This window comes from Macrobrachium nipponense, chromosome 26 (assembly GCF_015104395.2).
Source record: "Macrobrachium nipponense isolate FS-2020 chromosome 26, ASM1510439v2, whole genome shotgun sequence".
NCBI classification, from domain to species: Eukaryota; Metazoa; Arthropoda; class Malacostraca; order Decapoda; family Palaemonidae; genus Macrobrachium; species Macrobrachium nipponense.
In genome coordinates, this window is record NC_087215.1 from 37,514,602 (window position 1) to 37,542,101 (window position 27,500).

The 27,500-nt window shown below is 35.0% G+C and overlaps 1 protein-coding gene across 5 annotated transcripts in view; it reads left to right on the plus strand.

Moving 5' to 3' along the window:
• LOC135200190 (TOX high mobility group box family member 2-like) overlaps positions 1–27,500 on the plus strand; it is a 1,058,689-nt gene that overhangs the window by 401,060 nt on the left and 630,129 nt on the right. For 3 of the 5 annotated variants that reach the window (XM_064228567.1, XM_064228578.1, XM_064228568.1), the window contains exon 3: positions 17,736–17,787. The exons of the other annotated variants lie outside the window; for them this stretch is intronic. In XM_064228567.1, coding sequence (XP_064084637.1) covers positions 17,736–17,787 — 52 coding nt within the window. The remainder of the gene's footprint in view (positions 1–17,735; positions 17,788–27,500) is intronic. 5 annotated transcript variants of the gene reach the window in all.

Genomic DNA, 27,500 nt, shown 5'->3' on the forward strand with positions numbered 1-27,500 from the left:
GGTAATATAGCAGCATGGTTAAGAAGCATTATAATATCTAGCCATAGACAGAGATGAGCTAAGAAACTAAGGCCAAAAGGATAAAGTTACTGTAAGTGTGCCATTTTACGCTCACCTTTCATCCTATTTATTCATTAAAATTAAATTATTGGATCCGTCTTCTAAGATTTATTATTATAATACTGTAATTCAAGCCATCGTATTTTGCACAATCCTTCTTCCTACTTACTGTTATTGTTTTATCTTTCATAGCGGCGCAGATCGGCATTCTCAGTCCCTGTACCTGTCTTTGGACTTATTCAATTCCTTACACCCAACCCTTCACCCATCTTCACTATTGGAAATAAATAATCAACTGAATTATAAAAGGCATGAAACCGAATGGAAACATCTTAAGTAATATTATGCTCCTTGAGATGAGTGACGAACGGAATAGTTCACTGCACAACAACAAATAAAGTATGTTTGTTCTAATCATAAGTGCTTCCCACTTTAGAAGTGCTGCGCAACACTGCACGACCGTTCTAGTCTTCTCTTATATAGCCGTTAAATGTTTTCATTCATAATTTTAACTGAAATTTTGAAAACTATTATTTTTTATTTTCGTAACGCATACAATTTTGGGGTCCCTGCTGTGAAGCTTAAAAAAATAAAATAAAGAGCAGCTCCCCCAAATTTGCTGCGCCACTGCTTTTATTGCCACATAGATAGCAATCACTTGAAAGATCGAATATAGCGAAGGAATATAATCATCGGATCATCTCAAAGAACAAGATTATAATCACAGGTGGTCTGCTGCATTTAAGGAATTGATCTGCGCAAGACACATACGCATCCGCCTGGTCTAATCGACCCTGCGCGAATTTCCAGTCCGCGCAGCCACCGACCAACTTTCATAACATGAGCAAACCAGAAAAATCCGTAAGACCGGAGTGTAAGCCTTGGCTCGGCAACCGCAAAACACTTGTTATGAACTCTCTGAACAACATTAATGAACACGCTATCGGGGCCGACTTTTTCGTTCGAAGGACTTAATTAGCGACGGCCAAAACATAATGTATATATAAGCTGGTCCCATCAAAGAGCGATAATGGAACCAGTCAACAGATAAAATGTGAAATAATCAAGCAGATATCGCGACGGGGGTCCAGATATGAGCCGCCAGATAAGAGACCACGGAATCTATGAATTTACTCGGATAGATAGATAGGTAGATGCCTCCCTCCACCCAAGCGCCGCCCTGCCTCGCCTCCCCTCCCTCTCTCCCCCCTCCCCCTCCCCTCCCCTCGCCTCCTCCCTCGGCTTACCAGCTGCACAAAACACTTGTGTGTGTGTGTGTGTATGTGTTTGTGTACATATTTATACATTATATATATATATATAATATTTATATGCACACACACTTCTACTTCTACATATACTATATATATTTATATGTGTGTGTGTGTACACATATGCAATACACACATATATTTTACATACACACACATGCAGCGAGCAACTGCTAAACTTTCCGACTTCTTAACTTTAAGTTCTATTATTAGGAAATAAGAAGTTTTTATTTCTATAACGGCAATCGAACCCATTTACAATAGTTTTAGTGACAAAAATTACACACATATATATATATATATATATATATATATATATATATATATATATATATATATATGTGTGTGTGTGTGTGTAAGTATGTATGTATGTATATATGTTATATATATATATATATATATATATATAATATATATATCTCGATATATCATATCTATATATATATATATATTCATTGCTCTTTAATAAATATGAAAATAAAGGCGTTCGACAACATTATAAAATTTATGCATGCATATCTTCATGACTTTTTATTCTGGCGATGTCTAGTTCCTGATTGAAATGTATGCTGTCATCTGTCAGTAGATAGTATGTTCAAGTTGATCGATAATTCGAGGCATTTTAATCTCCTTAGTTACCTGGGCAATCTTATTCATCAAGTTATTTGTTTGTAATTTGAATTCCTACATCATCGGTTGTGTAAACAGATTTTATATGCTCGTTAATCAAAGATGTGATGTTGATGGGATAGTAAACCGTACCAGGATTATTCATAAACCAATAATGAATGTTCAGATAGTTCAACATTTTATTTACATATTTATTGTTATTTTTTGCAAGAAAAACCAATTTTTATCATTTATCAATTTTTTGTGGTGTCGCGAACGTCGCTTTCTTACTTTGCTATGTTCATGCTATAGTTTGTTTATTGCATCTTTGCATTATTTTTATGGAAGAATATTGTTGCTATCATTAAGATTTGTTCTGCAGATTAGTCTTGATAACATAAGATACAATTATTACATGTATGTTATTTACATAACACGTCAATTTATGAGCCTAATGTTCATTTTTACTCACGTTTTATATTTTCTCTTCAAATATTCGTATTCAAATAAAAAATCTTAACTATAGTGCCCCTCTGAGCATTCTTGAAAAGAATGTTCTTATTTATGGTTTACCCGTTTTTGTTTATTATTTCACATAATCAGTTTGATATAGATATTCCGCAATCTTTTAGAAGATTTTAACAATGGGATTTGGATAACTTAAGAAGATCCTCATTTTGTATCAAAATCTGTCCAAATACGTGTGTAAGCTTAGGATTTCTGATTCCTTAGCAGTATTTTCTTTCGCTGATTAGCGGTCGTTAAATGGATTATTTATTTCCCGGTTGTACTTCGATTGTGGCATTAAGTGAGATGATAACCGATGTTTATTATAGCATGGAAAATATCATGCGTATTTTTAGCGGTTGGAAATCATCTTACTCGACTTTTTTTTTTTTTTTTTTTTTTTTTTTTTTTGACTCGCAGTATTATTCCTCATACCTCGAATGTTATTTTGTGAGTATGTATGTTGTGAATTGCGCTCATTATACGTAAGAAAAGAGAATACATTAATGGACTTGAATTAATGTAGTACCATAAGTATGAGAGTTCTGACCGAGAGGTGCTGTTTGAATCGGAAACGAATTGTTGTCTTACAGAAATACCACCTGCTTTTCACTTAAAAGCTTTTTAGCATCTGTGTCCTTTAGCTATTCAGAGGAATTACCTTAAAAATAAAACATATTTTATTGCCTTATATTACATTTGCGTATACACGTGTTTGAGTGCGTGTGTTACCTTCTGAATTGGGCCTCTAGCAGTGAAGTAGTCTCAGTCGCTTCTAGGTTTGTGTGTGGTACGTGGAACAAGGAGTGGAAAAGACATTGTTAAAACTCGATTTTTGCTCAGAACCTGTCTTTATTCGAAATGCTTTTCGATATCTAGTATTGTTGTCATTTTTACTTGTTAAGGTTTATAATGATAATGCAAATCATTTAGTTACGGTGCAGATAATAGCACTAATGACACTAGTGCCGTAATAATAGTACTTATAACGTTATTGTAGATAAAATGTTATTTCTTTCCTTCCACTGGTGGTCTATTTTTTGTGTGGCCTGAATTGTTTTCACAGGCGAATATCAAAAGGATTGATTGTTTCCACATTGTTTTGCCAATAGAGTAAATTGAGAGGACTTTTTATCTCTTTAGAGAAGTAAATACATAAATGCTAAAAATAATTTTGTTTATGCCAACTTTATAGTATTTGTTGCCTCCGTTGATACGATTAATTTAAGCCCTGGTTTCTGTGTTCATCACTTGATTGAATTCAAACTGTAACACTGTTAACATGCGGATTATTTCCAGTTACTCTGCGATGAACATGGACTGTTGTGCTACGTTTTGTAATACATGTAATTGTTGTCTTTCGGTGAGATGATACTCTTTTGCAAAGTCGGTTTCCTTTTTCCAATAGACTGTATCGTCCTTTCGTAATATTGTCAGTGTTGTTATTTGATTCATGAATTGCAAAGTGAGAATACTTATATAAAGTCCATTTTGGCTTTTGTTTATATGTTTGAAGTATTTTTTTCTATTATGTGAAAATCGGACAATTGTCATCTAATGACTTCAAGATATGTGTAAGCTAAATTAACCTGAAGGATGCTTTAGAGTTATTTGGTGATTGTAATTAGTTCTTTCATTAATTATTTATCAGCATTCGGGCTTTGTATACCCAGTTCTTGTGTATGAAAACTTTCAAGTCATTTCAGAAGTCTTTTGATATATTAGCTTTTTACTTGAATGAACCGGGCTACAGATTACTGTTTTACTCTTGCTTCTGTTCTCTTGGTATTGCAAATGTCTTTAACATAAGACGCACTATGACTAGAAGTAGCTGTTATCATTAATGTGGATGTTGTGCTAGTTGTTAGCAGATGAAATTTCGGGAAGTAGAGGCTGCTGGCGATGTATAAATTTGTGGCCTCGTAAACCAAAACGTTCATTGATAGGCTGACGTGCGATTCAATTAACCTTTCCTATCTGGACACATTTGTACGCCTCGCCTCACGGATTTGTCTTTTATGGGAAAAACAGAATTCAGGAGCTTCATGTCACCAAGTGAAATGATCAGATTTCAGCAAATTTACTCTTTTAAAGAACTATGCTATTTTGAGGTCACTTCCTTGATTCAAGTTTTGTGATAATAGGGATATTGTTTCGTTAATGTCAAGTGACTAAACTTTATATTTCTTTTCAAAAGCTTAAGATCATCACGTTTTTCAAGCTATGCGGAGATATACTTATTTGCATTTATTAATGTTTTCATTGAATAAGATTACTTTACCAATTTTTATATTTGAAATCATATCTAAGGGAGAATTGTAGTATTTTAGCTGGAAGCTCCCTCTCATTATGACTCTTGTTTTCCTTTCATCACTTTCCCAGTTTTATATATGAATTGAATATATATATATATATATATATATATATATATATATATATATATATATATATATATATATATATTAACTTATCATCATACACAATTGTTCTGTGCAATAGTACAATTACAAAAAGGACCTCACTCAAACTGGTTGATATCTACGGGAGTTATTTGCTTTCATGGATATCCATATATATATATATATATATATATATATATATATATAATATACATATATATATATATATATATATATATATATATATATATATATATATATATACATACTATCACGCAACACTGTATGTATCTGAATAGATATAAATATTATAATAATATATATCAATATATATATATATATATATATAGTATATATATATGTATATATATATATATATATATATATATATATATATATACTATATATAGATGTACATACTGTGTTGTGTGTTAGTATGCTTTAGCAGCTACTATAAAAACCATCCATAAAGCGTAAATAATTCATAAGTAATTTGGTGTGACCAAACAATCTATTAATCTACTACTTCTCGTTTCCCCATAAATATGAAAACATAATTTTAGCAATATGAAAATTTTTTCGCTCATTTATGTTATTATATATCAACCGTACATGAGTACACATGGAAGAGATTAAAATATATAAAATATTAGTAAATGCATTACAATTAATCCTTTACTTAATGATTTAACTAAAAGTATTAGATGCTGCAGTCCTGTGAACTGATTGTATATTATCTATGCGTTTTTAATTGCGTTAGTTTATTGCTAATGTATCGCTTATTATAGGTCGCTTTGTTCAGAGCACATCTTTTTCTTTTGGTTTTCCGTAACAGAATAGCGATTATTTTTATTTTTCAGAATTAGAAATAGTTTTTATTCGTGCTTTACAATTAATTCTTGAATATTCGTGCATTACAAATAATTCTTGAAATATATATTAAAAGTCTTTCTAGTCATACTTTTTTTAGTGTGTGTGTGTGGCAATATTGTACTGCAATGCCTTTTTTATTGACGTTATGTTATTTTTAAAGAAATATGGAAAATCTAACAATATAATTGCCATCAGTATATGTTCATTTTAAGGATAGTTTTTAGTAATAAATTTGAGTAATTATGAGTAAGATATCATGCATAAATGCCGCCTCCTGACGGCGGGACATATTGCAGGCAATTTGGTGGAACACGGCTCCTGAAAATGTTGAGAATTGAGCAGAGGTGCTAAACAGTTCCCCAGTGACGGATCCAGATCGTTTCTGCTTTATAATAATAATGGAAGGAGCAAATCCACAGTTATGAATGGGATACATATATATTTAAAAATAGTTCCTTACTATTTTTAAGTATATATACCCATATATAACTGTGAATTTGTTTTTTATTTCTAGATTCGTCCTACTATGAATATTATATAATAATTAATAATAATAATAATAAATAATTAAAATAAATTAATAATTAATAATAATTAACTTAATTATTGATTAGTATGATTATCTATTATTATTATTATTATAATTATCATATTATTATTATTTTGATTATTATTATTATTATTATTATTATTATTATTATTATTATTATTATTATTATTTTTGTAGTTGTTAGGTAGCCACTTCTACTATATGTTTACACACTCAATCTTATATAGGAATGAACGGCTAGAGTAAAATCCCAGTAGTCGTTTTCACTGTCAGCGATACTTGCTCTACAAGTATTACTCTCATCATTGCTATATATTTTTTAAAGGTTTGTAAATGTGTGAAGACTCCAAGATGGGTGTATAGTTTCTTGAAAACGACAAGATACATAGAACTCGAGGATTACACCATTTCCGCTCTCTCTCTCTCTCTCTCTCTCTCTCTCTCTCTCTCTCTCTCTCTCTCTCTCTCTCTCTCTCTCTCTCTGTCTGCCTGTCAGAGAGTTACTTGCCTTTTGTCCATTTTACTCTAGCGCACATGCTAAAACGTAAACCGGCAATGATTGGTGCTTTTTCAATAGTGACGTCATGTATATCAACCAGTCAGACTGCTGCACGCCAACGGTCCATGAACCAATATTGACCAATCGGTGCGGCCGGGGACCGAGGCAAAGGCCTGCGTAAGGCATCCCGAGTTTTGTTCATAAAATCCTCTACCAAAATATCAAGAGGACCTAATCACACTCTTGATCCCATGATAACAAAATATTTTGAAATGTTCTTTTTGTGATGAGATGTTCTTCTGTTTGCCAGATTAGGTCTATTTTCGGAGAATCAGTTAAAATAGTGAGGAGTTTGTCCCTTTGTGTTAGCTGTGCATTTAAATGTCAACAAATTAATGAAGGTAAAGCCTAGAAAATATAGTTAAATATTGGTTAGGCAGTGTAATATGGTAATTGCAAGAATAATGTAAACATTTTACATTGGGTTATTGGAAATAAAAGCAAAAACTGCTAGTAGAATATTTTAGAATGAAAAGATGTAAATGTCCTTTGGAAGGTATCAGTAGCCTCCTACATAGAAGAATATAAATTTTTATCTTTATATTACTTTCTCTGTATATTACTTTCTAAATTTGTAGTTATACCATGGTTTTTGCCATTCTATTTTCAACTTTACCTCGCCTTCACTTAGGTTTTTATTTATTGATTTGAACTAATTTACAGATAGATTTTAAAGGAACAAACATAATATTTCTGAGAACCTCAGATAACAGTGTGTTCATCAGCTGAAACACACTTTAGACACCTTTCTTTTGTATTACATCGGATTATCATGGTTGGTGATTGGTGATTAGACTGTTGTTGCTATATAGTATGGAAAGCTATTATGGTGTATAATTGCAGGACTACGCTTTATGAGATACAGCCTTGTCCATCGACGATATTTATTAAAAGCTGAATGCATTTCCATAGCTGTGGCTTTTGGAAAGTGAATATCTGACTGACTCAACTTAAGTTTTCTGCTCATGGTGTATGTGTGCTTAACTTGTGAGGCTACTGTACTTTTTGAGTGGATCCCTATTTTCTTCTATTTTTTATGTGCGATATCAGTGATATAACAAGTGACTGCCTTTTAGGTACGTTATTTTGATGGCTATATATAATGTTCCTGCGGTCATAATTTTTGCATATGGTTGTTGGGAAGGATATGTGTTGTTTTAATATCTATGTATGAATTAGCATTGAAAATGTATTCAGAGATTGCCCGTATAATCAAAGGCAACAATCTGATTATTGCAGGAGCTATTCTCAGCTTAAATGACCCCCAATAGCTATCTACTCATAGGTCAGTGGCATATGATATGGTTAATTCCACTTTCTTGTATGATAGTATCTATTCCGATTATTCTGGTGGATATTATTAATTGAATTGTTAGCAATGCAATTATTTCAGCAGCAGTTCAAGAGGGAAATACTCCAAATGTAACGGTTTAAGGATGTTTTACTTTGCAAGATGTTTCAGCTTGAATCAGCATTAGGACAGTAGTATTCTAGTTTAATTTATTCATGTCACTTTCATATGTCTTGGGTTATTTTCATAAAAGAATGTTAACTCATTGTCTCTTCAACAACACACCGGAAGGGCCTAATTGGAGAGACAATGGTTACGTTTACTCAGAATGTATCTTTAAAATACAGGAGCCTTGGAGAATTTGCTATATTTTTTCACTTTCTAACCTTATGTATATAGTATATATATGTATGTAAGTACTTATGCATGTATATATGTATATATTTGCATATATATATTATATATATATATATTATATATATAATACACACATAAACACACACACACGCACATCTGTCACTATTATTAAATGTAATAAGTAGGATGAAGAAAAAATCGTCCACTAGTGGTTAACTGAATGTTAATAAACACATCAGGTGTTGTTTCAAATCGACAGACTTCTGAAATAAAGCTAAAATTATTCTGCGCCAAGACTGCTAAAAATCAGTGCAAATCAGACTAAAAGCCCTACTAATTTTCCCTGACCCAAACGAAGCTTTGCTATACTTGGAGATAGTCTTCCCAAAGAAAACAAGGCCCACTTTTCTACACAGCGAACGCCAAATCAGTTCTGCCCAACTGGATCAAACTTATTTAAACAAAATTACACCCTCACAGAATGAACGAGAGACACTTCTCTCCAACCACAACTGAGCGAACATTTTCTCGTAAAACTGAACGAAATAAGTGGTTCCCATTGCCTCAAGTACCCCAATTAACCGCTCAGGCTGACAGAGAAAAGGAATTTGAATAATAGAACAAAGATGGGATGGAATGGTCAGTGATCGCTTTTTTGGTGGTCTGGTCGGGAACTCTTCGAAGATGTTTTGGATGTGGTGGCTCTGGTGGACTTTGGCTTGGGATTAGTTTGGAGTATTTTGGCCCATATTCTGGAAGCTGTGCGTGACAGTTTTCGTAATGCTTATTCTATCTACATGCTGTACTGTTGCTCACAACCGAGGAATCCGCATGTCATACCAGAACTTGGTGACGAAAGGAACAGTGTGGAGCCCTTTGGTAAGAATTCAGTACCACTGACGCTAAAGCATTGAATTAGTTACTTAAGTTGTTAGTTGACAGTTGACCGCAGCCTGCGATGGAAGAGAGAGAGAGAGAGAGAGAGAGAGAGAGAGAGAGAGAGAGAGAGAGAGAGGTGGAACAGACCAAGATGGTCTGTTGTCTATTCAAATGTATACCATATTATCATGAAAAAATGCGAAGGTCTCAGCGAGGTACCCCTCCTCTTTACCACCGAGGTGAAACGATTCTTCAGATACTTCTCTGTGTCGCAGGACAGTAGAATATTTTTAGTTTATAAATTTCAGGAGTTTTTAAAATTATTTCATTGCATTTTTTTTCATTCCCTGCCGTATTCATTAGCTATATTTTCAAGTAATGAATTATTTTTTTTAATGTAGTGTATATTTTTAGCATTTAGCAAACTATACCTGCTGAATCGTGGATAAGCTTCTTGTGCCGAAAACTACCAAAACATTAATCTCTTCATAACCTACCAGAAGGCTCGTTAAGCGCTCATTACCGAAAGTGCCCAAGTGCTCGGCTTGGCAGCCTAAATTTCGTAAAATCAAATCAAAATCGGAAGGTTCCTTAACGATCCATATAAACTTTACACTTTTTCGTTCACCTCTAGCTCTTCCTGGAAGTCCCTAAAACGCTTTCTTAGAATTGGAAGACCCAATCCTGGCAGTTTTCCCCATAAAGAGGAAAGGTCCTTTGGTATGTGAACCATATAGTTTTCTACAAGTGTTCATGGGATGAGGTTCTAGCATCCTTGGTGCTCCAAGGGCTAACGTCCCAATGGTGTTTGTCTTACAGTGGTGGTCACCAATCCAGGTGCTGACAGTATTTGTAATTATTCCCCCGGACGAAGTTGGAAGAACAGTATGATTTTACCTGTGCCTCTTGTGTCTGATAGCAGGATATCACAAGAAAAGATAGTTAAAATTTGGTGAAAATCGACTCCTGCAAATCCTACGGTGCTGAAAGTGGTGTTTGTTTGCTCCCATTCTAGGACATGGTGTGACAGCACAATGGTCCGTCCCTGGCCCCTGCTGGCCACTGACGACCTCTAACCTTGAGGTGATTTTCTTGTGATCGTAACTTTTGATGGAAATTGGTCAGAAGTCAAAATCACATAGTTTTGCCAGTTTGAATACGTCATATCCGGCTGTTTAGTTTGTGGTATCCCTTTTATATTGGAATATAAATTTAATCGATATATATTACATTTGCGATCCAAGTAAATATTGCATGTGGTATCATTTCTTTTCTGTTCATGATAAGTCTCAATATTAAGTTCTTTAAGAAATCTGATGCGTTAAGTTGAAGGTTAGTGTCACATATTTTGCATCGGTTTGATTCCCTCTTAATTGACTGTAGATCTGTTGTATCCCCCCTTTTATAATAAGTATATAACAGGGACCTTTATTTTAACCGGGAAATTGTGAAGCATTCATATATTTACTGTTCTCTGATTGTGGCGGAGGTATGCTGTGAGCATTCTGTTAAAAACATAAAAGTATCAGTCGTATGTTGCGCGATTAAATCTGTTTTCAATTGAGCCAAACGATGTAAGGTTTGTTGAAAACTGATGGTGTTACTACTCCTTAAGTGAAATTGCGGAGCACTTCCAATGATTAAACCTGTGATATTTATTTCAAAACTACGGCAGTGCAATGCTGTAATAATATTGCCTTTGTTCCCTTCCCTTTTATATACTTCGAGTTAGGAAGACATAACTGATACGAAACAAATGAAAGGTTATTATTTCCGTCAGAGATTATAAGTATGTTTCCCTCGCGAGGCTCTCTGTAATGTTATACCTCAATTAAACTTGACGGTAAGAAAGGGAAGAACGGTTGAAAATTGATCTTGGAGTGTTAGCGCTTAAACAAGCCTCATCGGAGCCGATCCCATGTTTAAAATTGATCAAGAAAATGGCATTCGCCTCCTTTTTATGATTTTTTGCAGCGATGTGATGTTAGCATAAGTTCTTCAAGGTCTTTTGAAGATTATTCACCATTCCATTAGTATTATTATTATTATTCAGAACACAAACCCTATTCATATCGAACAAGCCCAGAGGGGCCATTGGCTTTAAATTAAAGCTTCCGAAGGATATGATGTTCGATCGGAAACGGTAACAGAAGGTATTAGGAAATTCGAAAAGAAGAGAACAGTAATTAGAAAAATAAATTAATACATAAGTAGATTCAATTGTAAGTAAATTATTAAAATAATAAGGATTGTTTTAGGGTAGTCATGCGTTGCATCTTCGCATGAACTTTTAAAATTCCAATTGCACGACATCCTCAGTGAGACGGTTCCAGTTGTCATTTTCCCTAGTTCTTGCATCATTTGTTCTTTAAAGAATTGTCATCATTCCCTTTATTTCTCTCCCCCCCTCCCCCGCCTCCATCATCCCCGTCAGCCTTTACCTAAAAGTGTAGCTGCGTGTAAAAAAAAAAAAAGTACGTCTACTTTTGACGATACAATGCTGAATTATTTCCTTCCGCGTCAACCTTTTCGTGCCGCGTCAAGGAGTAGTTTTTTCTTTTTTTATCCTTTTTGAAATTAGAATCGTGCATTAAGCCAACTACCTCTAAGTAGGGTAGTGTTCATTAAGGAGTTTTACAGGTAGAGGGGTTGAAGGGAATTTTATGGCCGAGTTACTCGTTAATGTGATCTTAATGAAGAGGTCATCGCAGACAAGATGGGATGAAGTTATCAGCAACTCATCTCTCTCTCTCTCTCTCTCTCTCTCTCTCTCTCTCTCTCTCTCTCTCTCTCTCATTTTTCAGCCCCTTATGCCTAAGGTAAATTACCCTGCATACTCCTCCTTATGGAAACTAACGACCGGTTTCGTATGAAGTATTTTTAATGGTGGCCATCTTGTCTTTCGAGGTTAACTATTCTGCGTACGTTAATTACTGATAACACATTGAAAATGTGTTCCTTTGAAGAGTCCGAACTGACTCCCTTCATTGCCTGCAATGACCAGCAAAAGTGCTTTGCGTTCGAATATCGGCCGATGACCAGGTTTGAATGAGTGGCGAATACATAAAGATATATTTTCAGCTTGTCAGATTTTTTTCAAAATTTTATGGATGTTATATAGTTAAGGTATTTATAAAGCATTCATGGTTTAAGAGAATGTATGGTGAAACATTTTTTATTATTAATCTGCCATTAACTCGATACGAATCGTTTATAGTTAGAAACATACTTGGGGCGGCGAAATTAATAGTTGTTCGACGCTAGAATGCTGAAAGTAATCAATCAACCATTTCATAGGCGAGACAATCAAAGGAGTAGTTTGTTCAGCATCAACGGGTCTCCTCGGTCCCGCTTCCCTTCTCCCAGAGGTAATAATGATTTAATTACTCGTTCCTACGTTTTTGACGGATTAAACCAGAGAGAGAGAGAGAGAGAGAGAGAGAGAGAGAGAGAGAGAGAGAGAGAGAGAGAGAGAGAGTTGAAGACTATTGTAATAAATGTTTTCTTTTAATTTTACATATTTTTTAGTTCGTCACATGATATTTCTAGTTAAGCAAGTTGCTTGATGGTAGGTCTTGTAGAAATAATAACATTAACTATGAAAGAATAAATATTTTTCATCTTAGGCGTTTTTCCTCTCCGGATGTTGTGGGGTCAGAAGGGTTGAACGTTCTCGTTTTCTGAGGGTGATGTTGCTAGCCCCACTCTCTTTATTTAATCATGACCGCAGGTTGATGGTGGGTGCTTGGGTTAGATTAAGTTGGCTTATGCCAACGCGATCCCTTGTTCCTAAGTGTGGTAAGGTGTTGAAGGGAGTTGGAGCTCTAGCGTGGACCTCCAGACCGCACAACCAACAGATAACCTCAGGAGACGCTATTGTCCGTAAACAGCTAAGTGGATCAGTAGGCCGTGAGCAATCCACGGAACAAACAAACGCAAGCTAAATGCTCTTGCATTAGTATTTTGAATTTTGTCTTTACAATGGGACCTTTGACCTCCTCCGAAACTAATGATCCCTTCTGTCATCATTGACACACGTATCTTTCATGTTTGCCTCTTCATGAACTATCTTTAATATACTTCTGCTGTTTCTGCCCTTGGTTCTGCTGTGAGCTGAATGCCGATGCTGTTGTAGTAGGTGATCCTCTCCATCCCAGAAAATTCTGTCCCAATCAAATATTATATTAAACCTATCACGAATCCGTTCGCCTTTATTTACCAGTCTGATATTTTATTACATAGGTTGTTTAGGCTGCCTATTTTCATCAGAGCCGTGTACGTATTTGGCTTACTCAGCGTATGAAAAAAATAAGGAAAGCAAGAAAGAAGGCAGAAATGCGTAAATAATTCTAAAATTACTTGTTCCCCTGCGAAATAGAACTGCAAGGTAATGGACAACCTCTTCTGTAAGACTTATTTTAAATAGAAGGTAATATCTAAATATAAAAGGAGTTATACAGGGAAGTTTCCAAGGATAGATGTGACGCTATGTTTAAATATTCGAAAGGTTTCTTTTATCCTTTTTAGAAACCTTTTGTTGGAGTTGAGAGTTACCTTCAGTTCTCTTTATGTTGTTAGACTTCGTGAAATTTAATACTGACAATGCAAAGTCAATACTTCGCAGTTAATCTGAGTTTCAGAGTTTATGTATGTAAGTGCAAGTATGTGTATATATATATATATATATATATATATATATATATATATATATATATATATATATATATGTATAAGTCATATCCTGGATTTGTATGGTGTCCTAGGTTCGCGCCTGGGCGCCGACAATTCTATTATCGCCTAATAAAATTCCTCTTCGGTTAAGCATATATGAAAATATATTGATTCCGAAGTAGAGTGAATTAGATATTAAAGGACATTTGTAGCTCGGTGTATATATATATATATATATATATATATATATATATATATATATATATATAATGACATATAATACACGCACATGATACACACACACATACTATGTATGTGTGTGTGTATATATATATATGTATATATATATATATATATATATATATATATATATATATATATGTTATAGCATATTATGGTAACCTGTAACCGTATCCACCCGACTTAATGAAGTTGAGGAAGGACATAACAGACTTGAATGCTTTCACAGAACTAAAGCAGATAATAATCAAGACGTCCAATACAGATATTTTAGATGTATTTTAGTTAAATTGTGTAAATAAGCAGCAGTTCTAGTTGCAAAGTTATATATCTTTATTATTAAAGTAAAATATATATATATTTATTTTCATATATATTTCTATATCTTTATATTATGTAAAATATATATATATATATATATATATATATTTATATATATTATATTATATATATATATATATATATATATATATATATATATTTAAGAATTTCGTTATTTCGCCAGTATTCTATTTACCATATTACTTGTTACTTGCCTACAGCTATCATGACGGGACTGGAATTGTGTTTACTTAATCCTCGTGACTTGTAAAGAAGGATGACTAAGTATATAATAAGTTGCGCTTATTTCATTAGAAGTCATCGGAAGAATAAGAGAGATTTTTAATTCACGAATTTTATGATTAGAATTCAGGTGATATATTGTTCCCTCTATTTCTCGCCCTCTCTGATGTTTCTGTTGGGACAAGGAAAGAAACGATAAAGCACATTCTTCATGTATCGAGGAAGCGACCTGCCCTTAGCAATGAATTGCGTACCTTCTAGTTAGTCGACTGCTGTGGCTGGTGGAGCGAAAAAGTGCCATCAATATTCATCCCCCACTGAGACGAATCCACCCATCAGACATTCTCCTCTTGCCCTCTTCTTTCTTTCTTTCATGGCGTCAATATCCCTGGTAGAAGCGACGCTAGATAACTTTCAGTACTGTGTGTGTGTCTGTGTGTGTATTAGAGCGGGTTTCTGGAAGGAAGGGTATGACAAAATGCCTAGGGAGATGTGTTTATTTTAGTTGTATGGAAACAAGGCCGTAAAATAAATTTAAAAAAATAAAAAAAGTAATTGAAGGATGTCTTGTTGAATCAATCGTACTCTTTTGCAAAAAAGTACAGCAATTTTCTAGAGTGAGATCTTTGAGAGAAGCCATGCATAGCATACCTGGGCCAAAACAACGCACGCGCGTTTTTCGGATCGACTCGGAAGTGGCGATTTTGAATCTGGTGTATCGGTTGTGTTTGAACGCGGCCCCTCACGACGCTGATCCACTCGAGATGCCACTGAGAATAGCGCCCAAAATCGCTTTTAATGGCGTTTGCCCTCGTAAAGGGTTTTAATTAGCGTTCGGTGGTCAAACGGATTGGGGAAAGCCAGCCATTCAAAGCTCTCCGGAAACGAGTGTTGGATCTGGTTTAGATAACAGTCGTGCCTTCAATGCCTGCCAACCTAAATTAATTGGGGTTGGGGAAGGAGGACCGGGCTCTGGGGATGTAGGGTGGGTGGTTCTGCAAGCATTAATCAACAAGCAAACAGACGAGAAACCAAACATAAATAAATACATGTATGCTTATGTACCCTTAACACACATACACACTTTCAAACTCATATTTTGAACGCAAACATTTAGATGGTAATATGCGCCGCGTTACTGCTGGTCAGAATCGACGCTTTAGACCGTAATTCCGAATGTATGAATTGTACGGCTGCTAATGCGCGGTTTGCTCCGACGTTTATCATCCGAAATCATTGGCCCGAATATTTGCTCTGATCGCCAGGACAATGGCTGCCTTAAGGAGCGTAATTGTTGCTTTTGTTTTTCTCCTGAGTTATGTTCCGTGTGGAGAGAGGGAATTGGGGCAGGGGCGGAAGGGGAAGGGTGCTCCTTTATTGCTGATCCCTGTTTAACCTCTTGTTTCACTCATAACTAGGTCGCTCATAAAAGAATTTAGGAGGCAATTAAAAATGTTCGCGACTGTGATCAACTGATGCTGCATCCCTGCGTGTCTTGAGCTCCAAAGACCGAGAATGGGTCAAGTATGTAGAACCTACTTTGAATGAACTCTTACAAAACCTTCCTTTTCTTTCAAGTTTACGACATCAATGTAAATGATGCGTTTCTAAATCAGCACTTTAACGATAGCATCATTCCGGTTGTCGGGTACCAGAGGTAGAAGCCCCTTTTTCCCTGTATCAGTAGCGGGCTTTAGATTGTGGTTATTCAAGTGTTCTTTATGTATGTGATTTGCCCCTTTATTGCCGATGATTACAGATTTTCGCGCGGAACAACCCCACTGTTATTCCATACAGGTCTTGGCAATACCCGCGGAAATACAGCCTTAGAAACTCTCCTTCATTTTCATATTTGTTCTTATTAAGGGGCATCACGGAGTTTTTTTAGTTACTAATCACTTCCCTTAGCATAATTAGTAGGATTATATATATTAGTGTTGTCATTAATTCCGTTGCATTACCTGTTATTCTTTTTTATATTTTCCTTAAGAAATGTAGTCATTGTTTCTAATGTAATATTTTTATTTGATTTTTGGTGTATTGCTAGTCTTCCAGATATTGATTTGATGTCGGGATTTATGAGGTTAGAACGAGAAAGAACTACATACATATTTTGAACATATTTTGATTGGAAATTCAAGCGATGCATTGAAGCAGATTAGAATAGAGGATTCATTTCTATACATTTTCTGGGAAATTCATTCAATGCATTGAAGCCGATTAGAAGAGTGGATTCATACTATACCTTTTCCCAGGCATCTATAATATACTGATTTGTGCCAAATGGATCCATTAGTTGACAAGAATTTATATAAGTTTATCCTTTTTATGTCTTTGGTCATGTAAGCTCAATTTTCTAAATTTTGTGTTTGTTTTTATATCTTCTAGAAAGGACAATCGTGTGTGAAAAATGATGTGTAGGGAACAAAGCAACCTCTCTCTCTCTCTCTCTCTCTCTCTCTCTCTCTCTCTCTCTCTCTCTCTCTCTCTCTCTATATATATACATATATATGTATATATATATATATATATATATATATATATATTATATATATGTGTGTGTGTGTGTTATTAAACTTTTACTGTATGTCTTAAAAGTGCATAAATTATGTATATAATACGTACATGTGTAAATATATATATATATATATATATATATATATATATATATATATATAATATGTTGTGTGTGTGTGTGTGTGTGTGTGTGTGTGTGTGTGTATTATGTAGGTATATTTATATCCGCTTTCTTGATAAGGGTTTTGTGGTTGTTCTGTTATTTTCTATATATAATTAGATAATACTCCCATAGCCCACATTTCCAATTTTTCATGTCCTCATCAGATGAAAAATCAGGTATTGGAGGATTGTAGCTGAGTAAATCACACCTTTCTTTTTCATATAGTTTGCCGACAGCAGCTTCCCTACAACAGCACCTCCATCATATTCAAAGGAACGTGAGTTAATCGAATAATTTACCTTAATCTTTATGTGGAATGTGACCGTCATTTACGTCGTATTAGGTAAGCTTTAGAGACGGGATTAAAGATTAATCTTCAAACCTATTTCGAAAGCCTACCTATAAGTTTAATTATTATCCCCTCCGACCGCTTTCCCCAACAAGACCTGAAAACCATTTTGTGTGAAACATCGCTGATTCTGTTTCCCTTAACCGCTGTTAGTGTGAGAAAGGCCACGCTGCCACAAGACCAGCTAAATCTAACAACAACAATCTATTCACCCAGTTGCTTTGAAGGTGTAATAAAGTATTGTCATAACGCAATTGCAGTCAACAGATTACTTGGAAATGTTAGTGTGCTTTGCTTACCTGCCCTTCTTCAAACATTGGCTTTTTTGTGTCCAGTAAACAGTAATTACTGAAAATGCATATTGATAACATGAGTCAAATACCAATATCAGGTATAAAGAAATACTCGTCAAGCGTTGGCTGTGTAGTTTCTACTGCGTATATCTGTAAAATATGATATATATAATCACTGTTGTCCGTGTAAAGTGGGCGAAAAATACAACTAGCATTCTCTTAGTTCTGTAAGATATGAAATCAACGAAATTGACGGGTGTGCGGTTATAGGACCTTACTCTCTGTTTACATTACAGGGAATTGATAAAACTAAAAGAAACGAGTAGTTAAGTTTTGGGTGCTTAAATGTTCTTATGGTAGAGATTAGGGGAAATTTACAGTGGCTCAAAGCTGCAGAGAATGGTGTTCGTGACTGGGAAGGAGAAAGTGGCTGAGAGATGCATGTTGTGCGAGGAATATCAGTACAAATGGAAGGGTGCAATTGTGTTATTCCGAAGGCTGTGAATAACTTTATGTGGAACTTAAGAATAGAACATATTAGTAATTTTGGAACAGTAGCACAGAGCAGATGGAAGCGTGACTGAAAAAATACCTGTATTCAAATATTACTTGGATGAAATAAACATACAGAATGAACATGTATACACTTGAGACAGGGTTCAAGATGTGAATGGCATTTACGAGTAGGCTGCAAAAGTCATAAATGGGATTACTGACACAGAAGTAAGTGTTTGTTGGTACAGTCACATAGCAAGAAGGAATTTAAACTGTGCCTGGTAGGATAATGATGTGGGAGGTTCAGTGAAGGAAGAACTGTGATTCTTTAAAGTTGCAGAATACACGGGAAGAAAAGGATTGCAGTAGTCAAGTACAAGGCAAACGAAAGAAGGGGGAATATATTCTGAAAAGTTAGGGCTAAAACTTTGCAAATAATTTATGGAAAAAAGCTAAATGTGATGAAGAGGTTTTAAGGTAGAGGAAGGCGAAAGAGGAAACGAAAACTGAAATAAAAAATGCAAATGAAAATGTGTTGTTTAAAGAGAATGTAGTCGTGTTTCAAAAAAGTGCGTAAATTGAAGTTGTACGGTGAAAAAGGATGCCAGAGGAACACATCTGTTTGACGTAAGATTGGAAAAGGTAACAGCAAATTCAGATTTGACTGTTGAGAATGTAAAGCAATGTAAAGGGTGAAAAATGGAAAGGCACCTGGAATTGATGAGATTTACCCATGATATATTGCAGTAAAGAGGTAATAATGTAGTTAATAGGTTGGAAGGGGTAAGGCATGACTGGAAAAGGGAAAGATTCGAGAGGAATGAATGAAGAAAAATGATTTTTTTTGTGGGGAATAAAAATGAATTGATTTTTTTTTTTGTAAAAGGAGAAAGGTAAAAGAGGTGATTAAAAAAACGTAGGCATAACATTAATTCGTATACCAGAGAAAGTGTAGTTTTTTCTTTGAGAAAGTATGACAACTAGAGGGTCTGATATGAGGAGAGCGTGAGGTGTTTGAAAGAAATGGTGTTAAACCAACCCTCACCGCTTCAGATGTCATCCCCATGTTGCCCATTTTCAAAATATGTATATTATTTTTTTTTTTTTTTTTAGAGGGCATCATTGACGCCATGGGAGCCTCAAGTAATGAATTTGCATGATGTCGGTGAGATCTCGAAGGGTCATTGGAATGATTCATTTTGTGACATAGTTATGATGGAAATCATCAGTTATCTTGCTCCTCCGTTTCATGTTTGTACTCAGCCCTCAGTAATATATTTAAGATGCTGATGTATTAGTGAACAGTTGTATACATTTTGTCAATCATCACTACTCTTACCCCGGGGGGCAGGGGGCAGGGGGAGGAGGATGTGGTCACTGTAGGCTTACGGATTACCAAGATTGTTTGTAGTGTCACTTCGGTACCTACATTCCCGCATCCTTTCATCAGTCCTGGTATCCAACCTCCAGTTCCACTTTAAGATTGCAGTACTTAATCTACTTCAGTTACTGGATCTCTTTGTCTTGCTTTCCGACCGCTCGAATTCTCTCTTTTCAATGTCTTACGCATTGATTGGCCGAAAGTACCACAGTGCTTTGCTCGGCAGCCTAAAGTCATAAAATCAACTCTGCTCATACTCAGGGTTTGAACGCTACCCTTTCACTCCCTGAACACTCCAGCACTGCCTCAGCTTCAAGGGAAATCTCATCCAGCTGAACAACATGCCCTTTGGACATCATGTTGCCCTAATGAACATTCACATCTTATCCATTGCTCATACGTTTCTCGCCCTACCCTGATTAGGGTTTTTCATTTTTATTTATTTTTTTTTTTAAGGATTTACTCTGATTTGCATATGGGCCCAGAAGTATGCAAATCATATATGCTGGTTTATAAGGCCAACTTTTCTGTACAAAACGTGTGCCAGATGATTCTTGATGACAACGCCTGTTCTTAGGTGCTGTATGATGGCCTCATCCCATCTTGAGATATTGACTCGGAAAGGCCTCACAGAAGACATTAATTTATGTATCCATGGTTACAGTAAAAAAAAAAAAAAAAAAAACTTACCTGGAGTTTACCGAGTTTTCGAAAATCACCGTGGGTGTTGAGGTCTCCTTATTTGGTTCAAGGCTTTGTAGTGACAAGCGTATCCGAAAAGTGAGGATATGGAGAACTTAGAGGGTCATTTTGGCTGGTATGCTCCATGCATTTGTGTTGTATATAGATCTTATTCATTTTTGCCATCTGTAAAATAGTAAACTTTCAAATTTAGGAAACCTTATGCAGTTAAACTTCATTTTAACAGCGTTTATGCAATGAAATATTTCAGTTTATCGCTTTCAATTCAATTTAATAGACCATATCAAATATAGAGAATTCCCAGAGACGGGCATTCAGTATAGTTTTGTCTGCAATACTGTACTGGAATTTAATAGCCCTACTTATTTTTTAGTAATTAGTATGCATATTATTCTTGTACTCTGAATTAATTTTATATTGACATTTTTCATTGAGAAGCACAACCACCTCTTATTCGAGTGACTACTACTCGGCCAGATTTGTTATTCGATATCTGTATTTATAAATTTCTCAAGTAAGCGGATTCATCGTTTGGGCGTTTTGAAATTATGTCAATTAGATCAGTGTTAATAACAGAGGAAGAATATTTAGTTGGCATGACGGGGAACGTGGTGTAATTCCAAGGGAGATTACAATCACCCTTAGAGTCATTAGCTAGAAGTTATCCGTGGCTGGAGGCTAAGTTTCGCGCCAAATTACGGAGACGCGTCCCTTTTATGGCGGGAAATGGAATAGGCGGATTAACGCGCGAAATGATCTCGTCAGATGTTTTGGTCAGGTGTTATTGAGGGAGAGACTGTTTGGATTCCCACGTGTTTTTATTTTGTGTAAGTTCGCTTTCAACTTCCTTATTTGTGTATTTGTTGTCTACCCTTCTATGCCTGATTGCTTCGAGTGATTGTTTATTTTTTTCTATTCCGAGTTTAATCTGATATCTAAACGACCAGAAATTACTGATGGGATAAATAAACTATAGTATTCACTGTCTTGTACTGATAAGGTTTTCTTTGTATGTCACACCGATATCATCAAAATAAATAATGCGGAAGGAAGGTACTTAATGTCAGCCATAAAGATAGTATATTGACTGCATCAAAATGGTCAATAAATGTTGAATTGAGTTTTCCTAGGTTTGACCTTGAAACCATAATTGCTGATAAGATGTATATGGCGAGGTAAAGTTAAACGATTTCGTTAATCCATTCTTATCATCAGGGTAACTAATGATATATAAAATATGGAATTCGCAGTTTAAATACATATATAACCTAATTGGCTCTTAAATAATTGAGATATTGCACATTGTGTAAGTCGGTGCTTTAATACTTGAATGCAAGATGATCAGAAAAAAATATGGAAGTTTTTCTTGGGAAATACTTGAATAAAACTTCACAAAATATAAGAAGCGTAGAAAATAAATTGAACCAAAAAAATATGCAAACCTATGATTCACAGAATATTCAATAAAAAAGTGAGAAAATGTAATGGTCGAACTTACTGTAAAGACGAGTGGCTGAATATTATACAGGATTTTAACACACACACACACACACACACGTGACTAAGGTAGTTAGCCAATTTTGTAGAAGTTGTATGATTGTTTAAGGAAGGCAACAGTTTTATATATATATATATATATATATATATATATATATATATATATATATATATATATATATATATATATATATATATTATATATAAAGAGATAGTAGAAGAAGAGGAAGGTAAACCCAAGTTTAAGAAAGTATTTTTAGGTTGTTGTACACAGACTTCGTGGGTTTTACGTCAGCTTCACGCTTGATTTTTGTCTGAAATTCTTTTGTTTTTAAAATACGATGACTTGACACTAGCGGCAGTCAGTAAGGACTCTCGGTAAAAGCCCTGGAGATGCGATAGAATTTCGAAAATTATATTTTGGTGAAGAGTATCTGTACCCTATTAATTCTGGATGGGTATTAACATTAATTGAATGATCTTTAAATACAACTATTATACCATATGAGTACAAAGTGCTCAGACGCATTTTTTCACATATGCAACAAAGTATACGTTAACCATCATGGTAACCAGCGGACATTTTAGGCATGGCTGAAAAAGGTTTACAATTCTGTCGAAAAGGTGTGAAAGGCAACAGTGGTTTTCAAAAGATGATTTAAGAAATCGGATTTTGCCGTGGAAGTTATGCCAACCTGTCTTAGGTTGTAAAAAGAACTTTCTAAGATGAATTTGTCTTGAATCTCTCTGAACATTTACTCATTAAGATCCAAACCAATGTAAGTCCTTTTTTTTGACAGGTACCTGTGAGGGGTTTTACATGAGAGAAGGATATATTTGTCGAGAAAATGTAAGCCATTCCTAACAATCCTTGTGTGGCAAAATTGACAGTTTTATGAAATGCACTGACCCACTTAAAAACACGAGATTTCTCTTGCAAGCAATAAAAACGTGTCATCGATATGTCTAAAGGAAAAAAAGAGAGACGAAATAATTCAGGATGCTAAGAAATAGCTCATCCAAGTGCTACTTAATAAGGTTAGCGGAAGTGACCCCACTGCTATATATTTAATCTCTCTATAATTTTTTTTTCTCAAAATTTGTCTCGCTGCAAACTTGAGATGTTCATGGAAGTTTTTTCTGTGGGGAAAAAGTGTTAATTCTATTGTAAACAACAACTACATCTTAATAGTTACCATGATGTAGTACTGTCTAGTTCAAGAATTTGGTAGAATTTTGGAGAGAAAATTGTATATTAGTAAGATTCCTAAAAGAGAGGAACTAATAATTTGGCTCTGGGATAATTTGATATATATATATATATATATATATATATATATATATATATATATATATATTTATATATATATATACATATATATATATATATATATATATATATATATACATATATATATATATATATATATATATATATATATATAATATATGTATGTACGTGTGTGTGTTTGTGTGTGTGATGTGTGTGTTTATATATATATATATGTATATATATATATATATATATATATATATATATATATATATATATATATATATATATATATATATATATATATAGGGTGTTTCGGAATTAGAGGCCCCCTTCTACAGCATAAACTAAAATTGATATGGACAAAAACAAAAGTAGTTCAGAACAAGTATTTATTTAAGTTTCTCTCTGAGTATTTAATATTTTGTGTGACCTCCATCTGCCCCCATTCTTTGATGATCCACAATAACCGTTTGGCTGTGAAACAGAGAAAAATTCCCAAACATTCAGGAAATTTCGCATCCTTGGCAATAGCGCACATCATCGCTGATATCATCCAACTTTGCAGTCCAAATGATGTCATTTTTATGATTTGGCTTCCTGACTGTGTAAATGAAGAATTCATCTGATGCAGCAACATGGAGAAAGTCAGCTTCATCCCAATCTTTAAGAAATGAACCACAAAACCATGTACGGTCTTCTCTCTGTTGCTGAGTGATGTTGGGCTTGCTGATAACATGAAATGGCTTGATACCAGATTTTTTCAACTCATGATATACAGCACTATAACTATAACTTGTCCTCTTTCCCCTTTTTGTTTCTAGTTCAAGCGCCAATTTACGTAAAGACTTTCTTGGTCTACCCACTGCCCCAGCTATGATGTCTTTTAACTCATGAGAGAGGACTTCAGGCCTTCCAAGATTCTCACTCTTTTTACAATGACAGTCATATGGATTTTTGTTCCAGTTTCTTTTAACAAAGGATTCATCTCTTTTCATGTATTTAGCTATCCAGGAACGTGAAATGAAGGATGCGCCAGCATCCCTGGCCTCTCTGAAGGTTATAGCCCGGATTCGGTCAATCCATCTGATTTCCTCAGTGTCATTAGCCATGGCTGTATCTAACTCCTTCACTCAGTTTGAAAATACAAGAAATGTAAAATGAAAAATAGCTTAATAGAAACTTAAGATAATGTACTTGGAGATAGGCTATAGCAGAAAACTTCATAACTTTCCATTTGTTCTGTGGAGGGGAGACTCTAATTTCGAGACACCCAGTATGTGTGTGTGTTTGTTTATATATAGATATATATATAAATTAGATGGCGTTGGACGTTTAAGATAATTGCATTAACTCAGAATTGCGGTGGACATGGGGTATGCACTTCATCCATTGTATTACTGCAAAAAGGGGAAATAACGATAAAAGAGGTGCCAGTTTCCGTAAATGTGATACAGGAGAGAAGAACAGTAAAACAGTCATGGACGATATGGGCACGGAGTGAGACAAAGCATTTATGTACAGGAGTGTGAAGGTCCCAGAGTGATTGTATGGAATAGTTGAAGTATGTAGAGAAAAGAAAGGGGTAGTGCTCGTACTGTCAGACATAGAAGATTACTAATGTTTTAATTCTAGTATTTCATGGGTGACATTGTGTATGGCAGGAGAAAGAGGTTTGTGGTAATGAGTGTATGGTTCGGAAAAGCAATAAAAAGTTTGATAAGAAGAAGGTTACGTAAAATTGAGACTGCATGAGTAAGTGACTGATGAGGATGTAGGGAGAGCAAATAAGAGGTTGATGGGAGGAAAGATGCCGTGATATAGTGATAAATGAGTGATCGAGCACCTCACCAGGGTGAATTAAGTATATATTTTGGGATGCAGGAAAAGCTCTAGGAATCGAGGGGAATTAATTAGAGGAATAATCATTCTTATGTTTTAGGGCAAAAGGTGTACAGGGACATATAAAAATGACTGAGGCATAATATTCCTTAATACATTATGACATGAAAGGTGTTTGGTAGGTGTTGGACTAACAAATAAGACAAGAGGACACAAGGATGATGAGGAATCAGAGCTTAATTTTAGACAAGGAACAGTTTTACGAGAGTTTAAGAATATAGAGTAAAAGCTTCAAAGGTTAGATGCAGTGAGGAGGGTGTTAACGATGTATGGTATAGAAGGGAAGTTATTGAGAACAGCAGCCACGTTTAATGGTGGAAACGTAGTGTTAGTTAGAATATGATAGTGGTCAAGTGACTGGTTTGGTATAAAAGTAAGAGACAAGGGTGCGTTTTCTCTCCAGTGCTGTTTAATAATTTATGGATAGAGTGATGCAAGGCGTCAGAGAAAGGACATCCGGTGCGGGTTCAAAGGTGTGAGTGTCTGACAGTTGGTTGTGACTGAAGTGTGGAATGGCTGATGTTTGCAAGTAATAGAACGTCGATTGAGACATTGAGTAAAAACTGCATAAGCTAGTGAAAGTGTTTGCAAAAGAAGAAAATTGAAAAAAAAGTAAGTGAGCACGAGTAGTAGGATTTTGAGGATGCGTGAAAACTAGTGGGACGGAGAAATTGGTTTTTATAGTGATGATGTAAGAAGGAACTGATTTGTAGAGGTATTTTGGAGTAATTGAAGTAAAATTTGTAGAAAGTTTGAAGTTTTTGGGGTGAATGTTTGTGTAGTACGTGGGATGAAAAGAACTAAAATGATGAGAATGTAGATAGATAAAAATGAAAGAGAGAGTGGAATGGATAAGAAGTTAGAGATGAACATCTTTTAATTGTTCAAATGTGGAAAGAGTGAAAGACAGTTAGTCTGTGAAAAGCATGGCGTGTATAATTCGTGAAAAGAGTGCAGTTCATAATTTATAGTTTTCTGTAAAAGGAAACTATTGTGATGGCTATTTGTCTGTCCATCCGCACTTTTTCTGTCCACCCTCAAATCTTAAGAACTACCAAGGCTAGAGGTCTGCAAGTTGGTATGTTGATCGTCCACCCTCCAATCATCAAACATACAAAATTGCAGCTCTCTAGCCTCAGTAGTTTTTATTCTATTTAAGGTTAAAGGTAGCTATAATCTTGCGTTTGGTACCACTTTAGGTGCCAACAAGAGAGGCCACCACCTGGCCATAGCTGAAGGTTTCATAGGCCGCGGCTGAGAGTTTCGTGGACCGTGGCTGAGAATTTCATGCAGCATTATAGGCTGTACAGAAAATCACTTGTGCCGAAAAAACTTCGGCGCATTTTTTTTACTTGTTACTGATGGAGTTGGAGAGGAAGGCTTAGAAAGTTGACTGGGTAGAAGGAATGGAACAGATATTCAAAGAATATATAAAAGTTTAACGCCGCCTGCTGCTGATTCTTTTGTTTAGGTGTATGAAACAGTCAATATTATTGTTTTTGTTTTTTTAACTTTGAGGGGGAAACGGTGTATATAATGTTGGAAATGTCCTTAACACTGTAGACCTTGTACATTTATTCTTACGACATAGTTCTTAAGGGCTAGTAGCCCTAGAAGGGTACAGCCTTCCATATTCTCAGAAAGTCTGTAGGGATGAACTTGTTACCACATGTCCTTTGTATACGGCTTTATACATTCTCCTCTCTCTCTCTCTCTCTCTCTCTCTCTCTCTCTCTCTCTTTATATATATATATATATATATATATATATATATATATATATATATATATATATATAGAATTATAAGATGAGAAAAATTCCTATCTGTTATAAATTTGTCATAATTATGCTTTGTGTATAGACATGTTTCTGTAATTCGATTTTTGAATTGACATACCGATGCATTTACTACCTGTGCTTCTTTTGAGTGAATAATTATTTCTTGCTAATGGTGGGGCGGGGTCCAAGGACAACTAATTAGAAAAATAGAAGTAATTCTACCACGCCGGCCCACACACGCACAACGATGTAAGCAAATATATGCAAGCCCGTGAACGACCTGAGCCCATAAAACCCCCTTAAAATATACGTTAGAGAC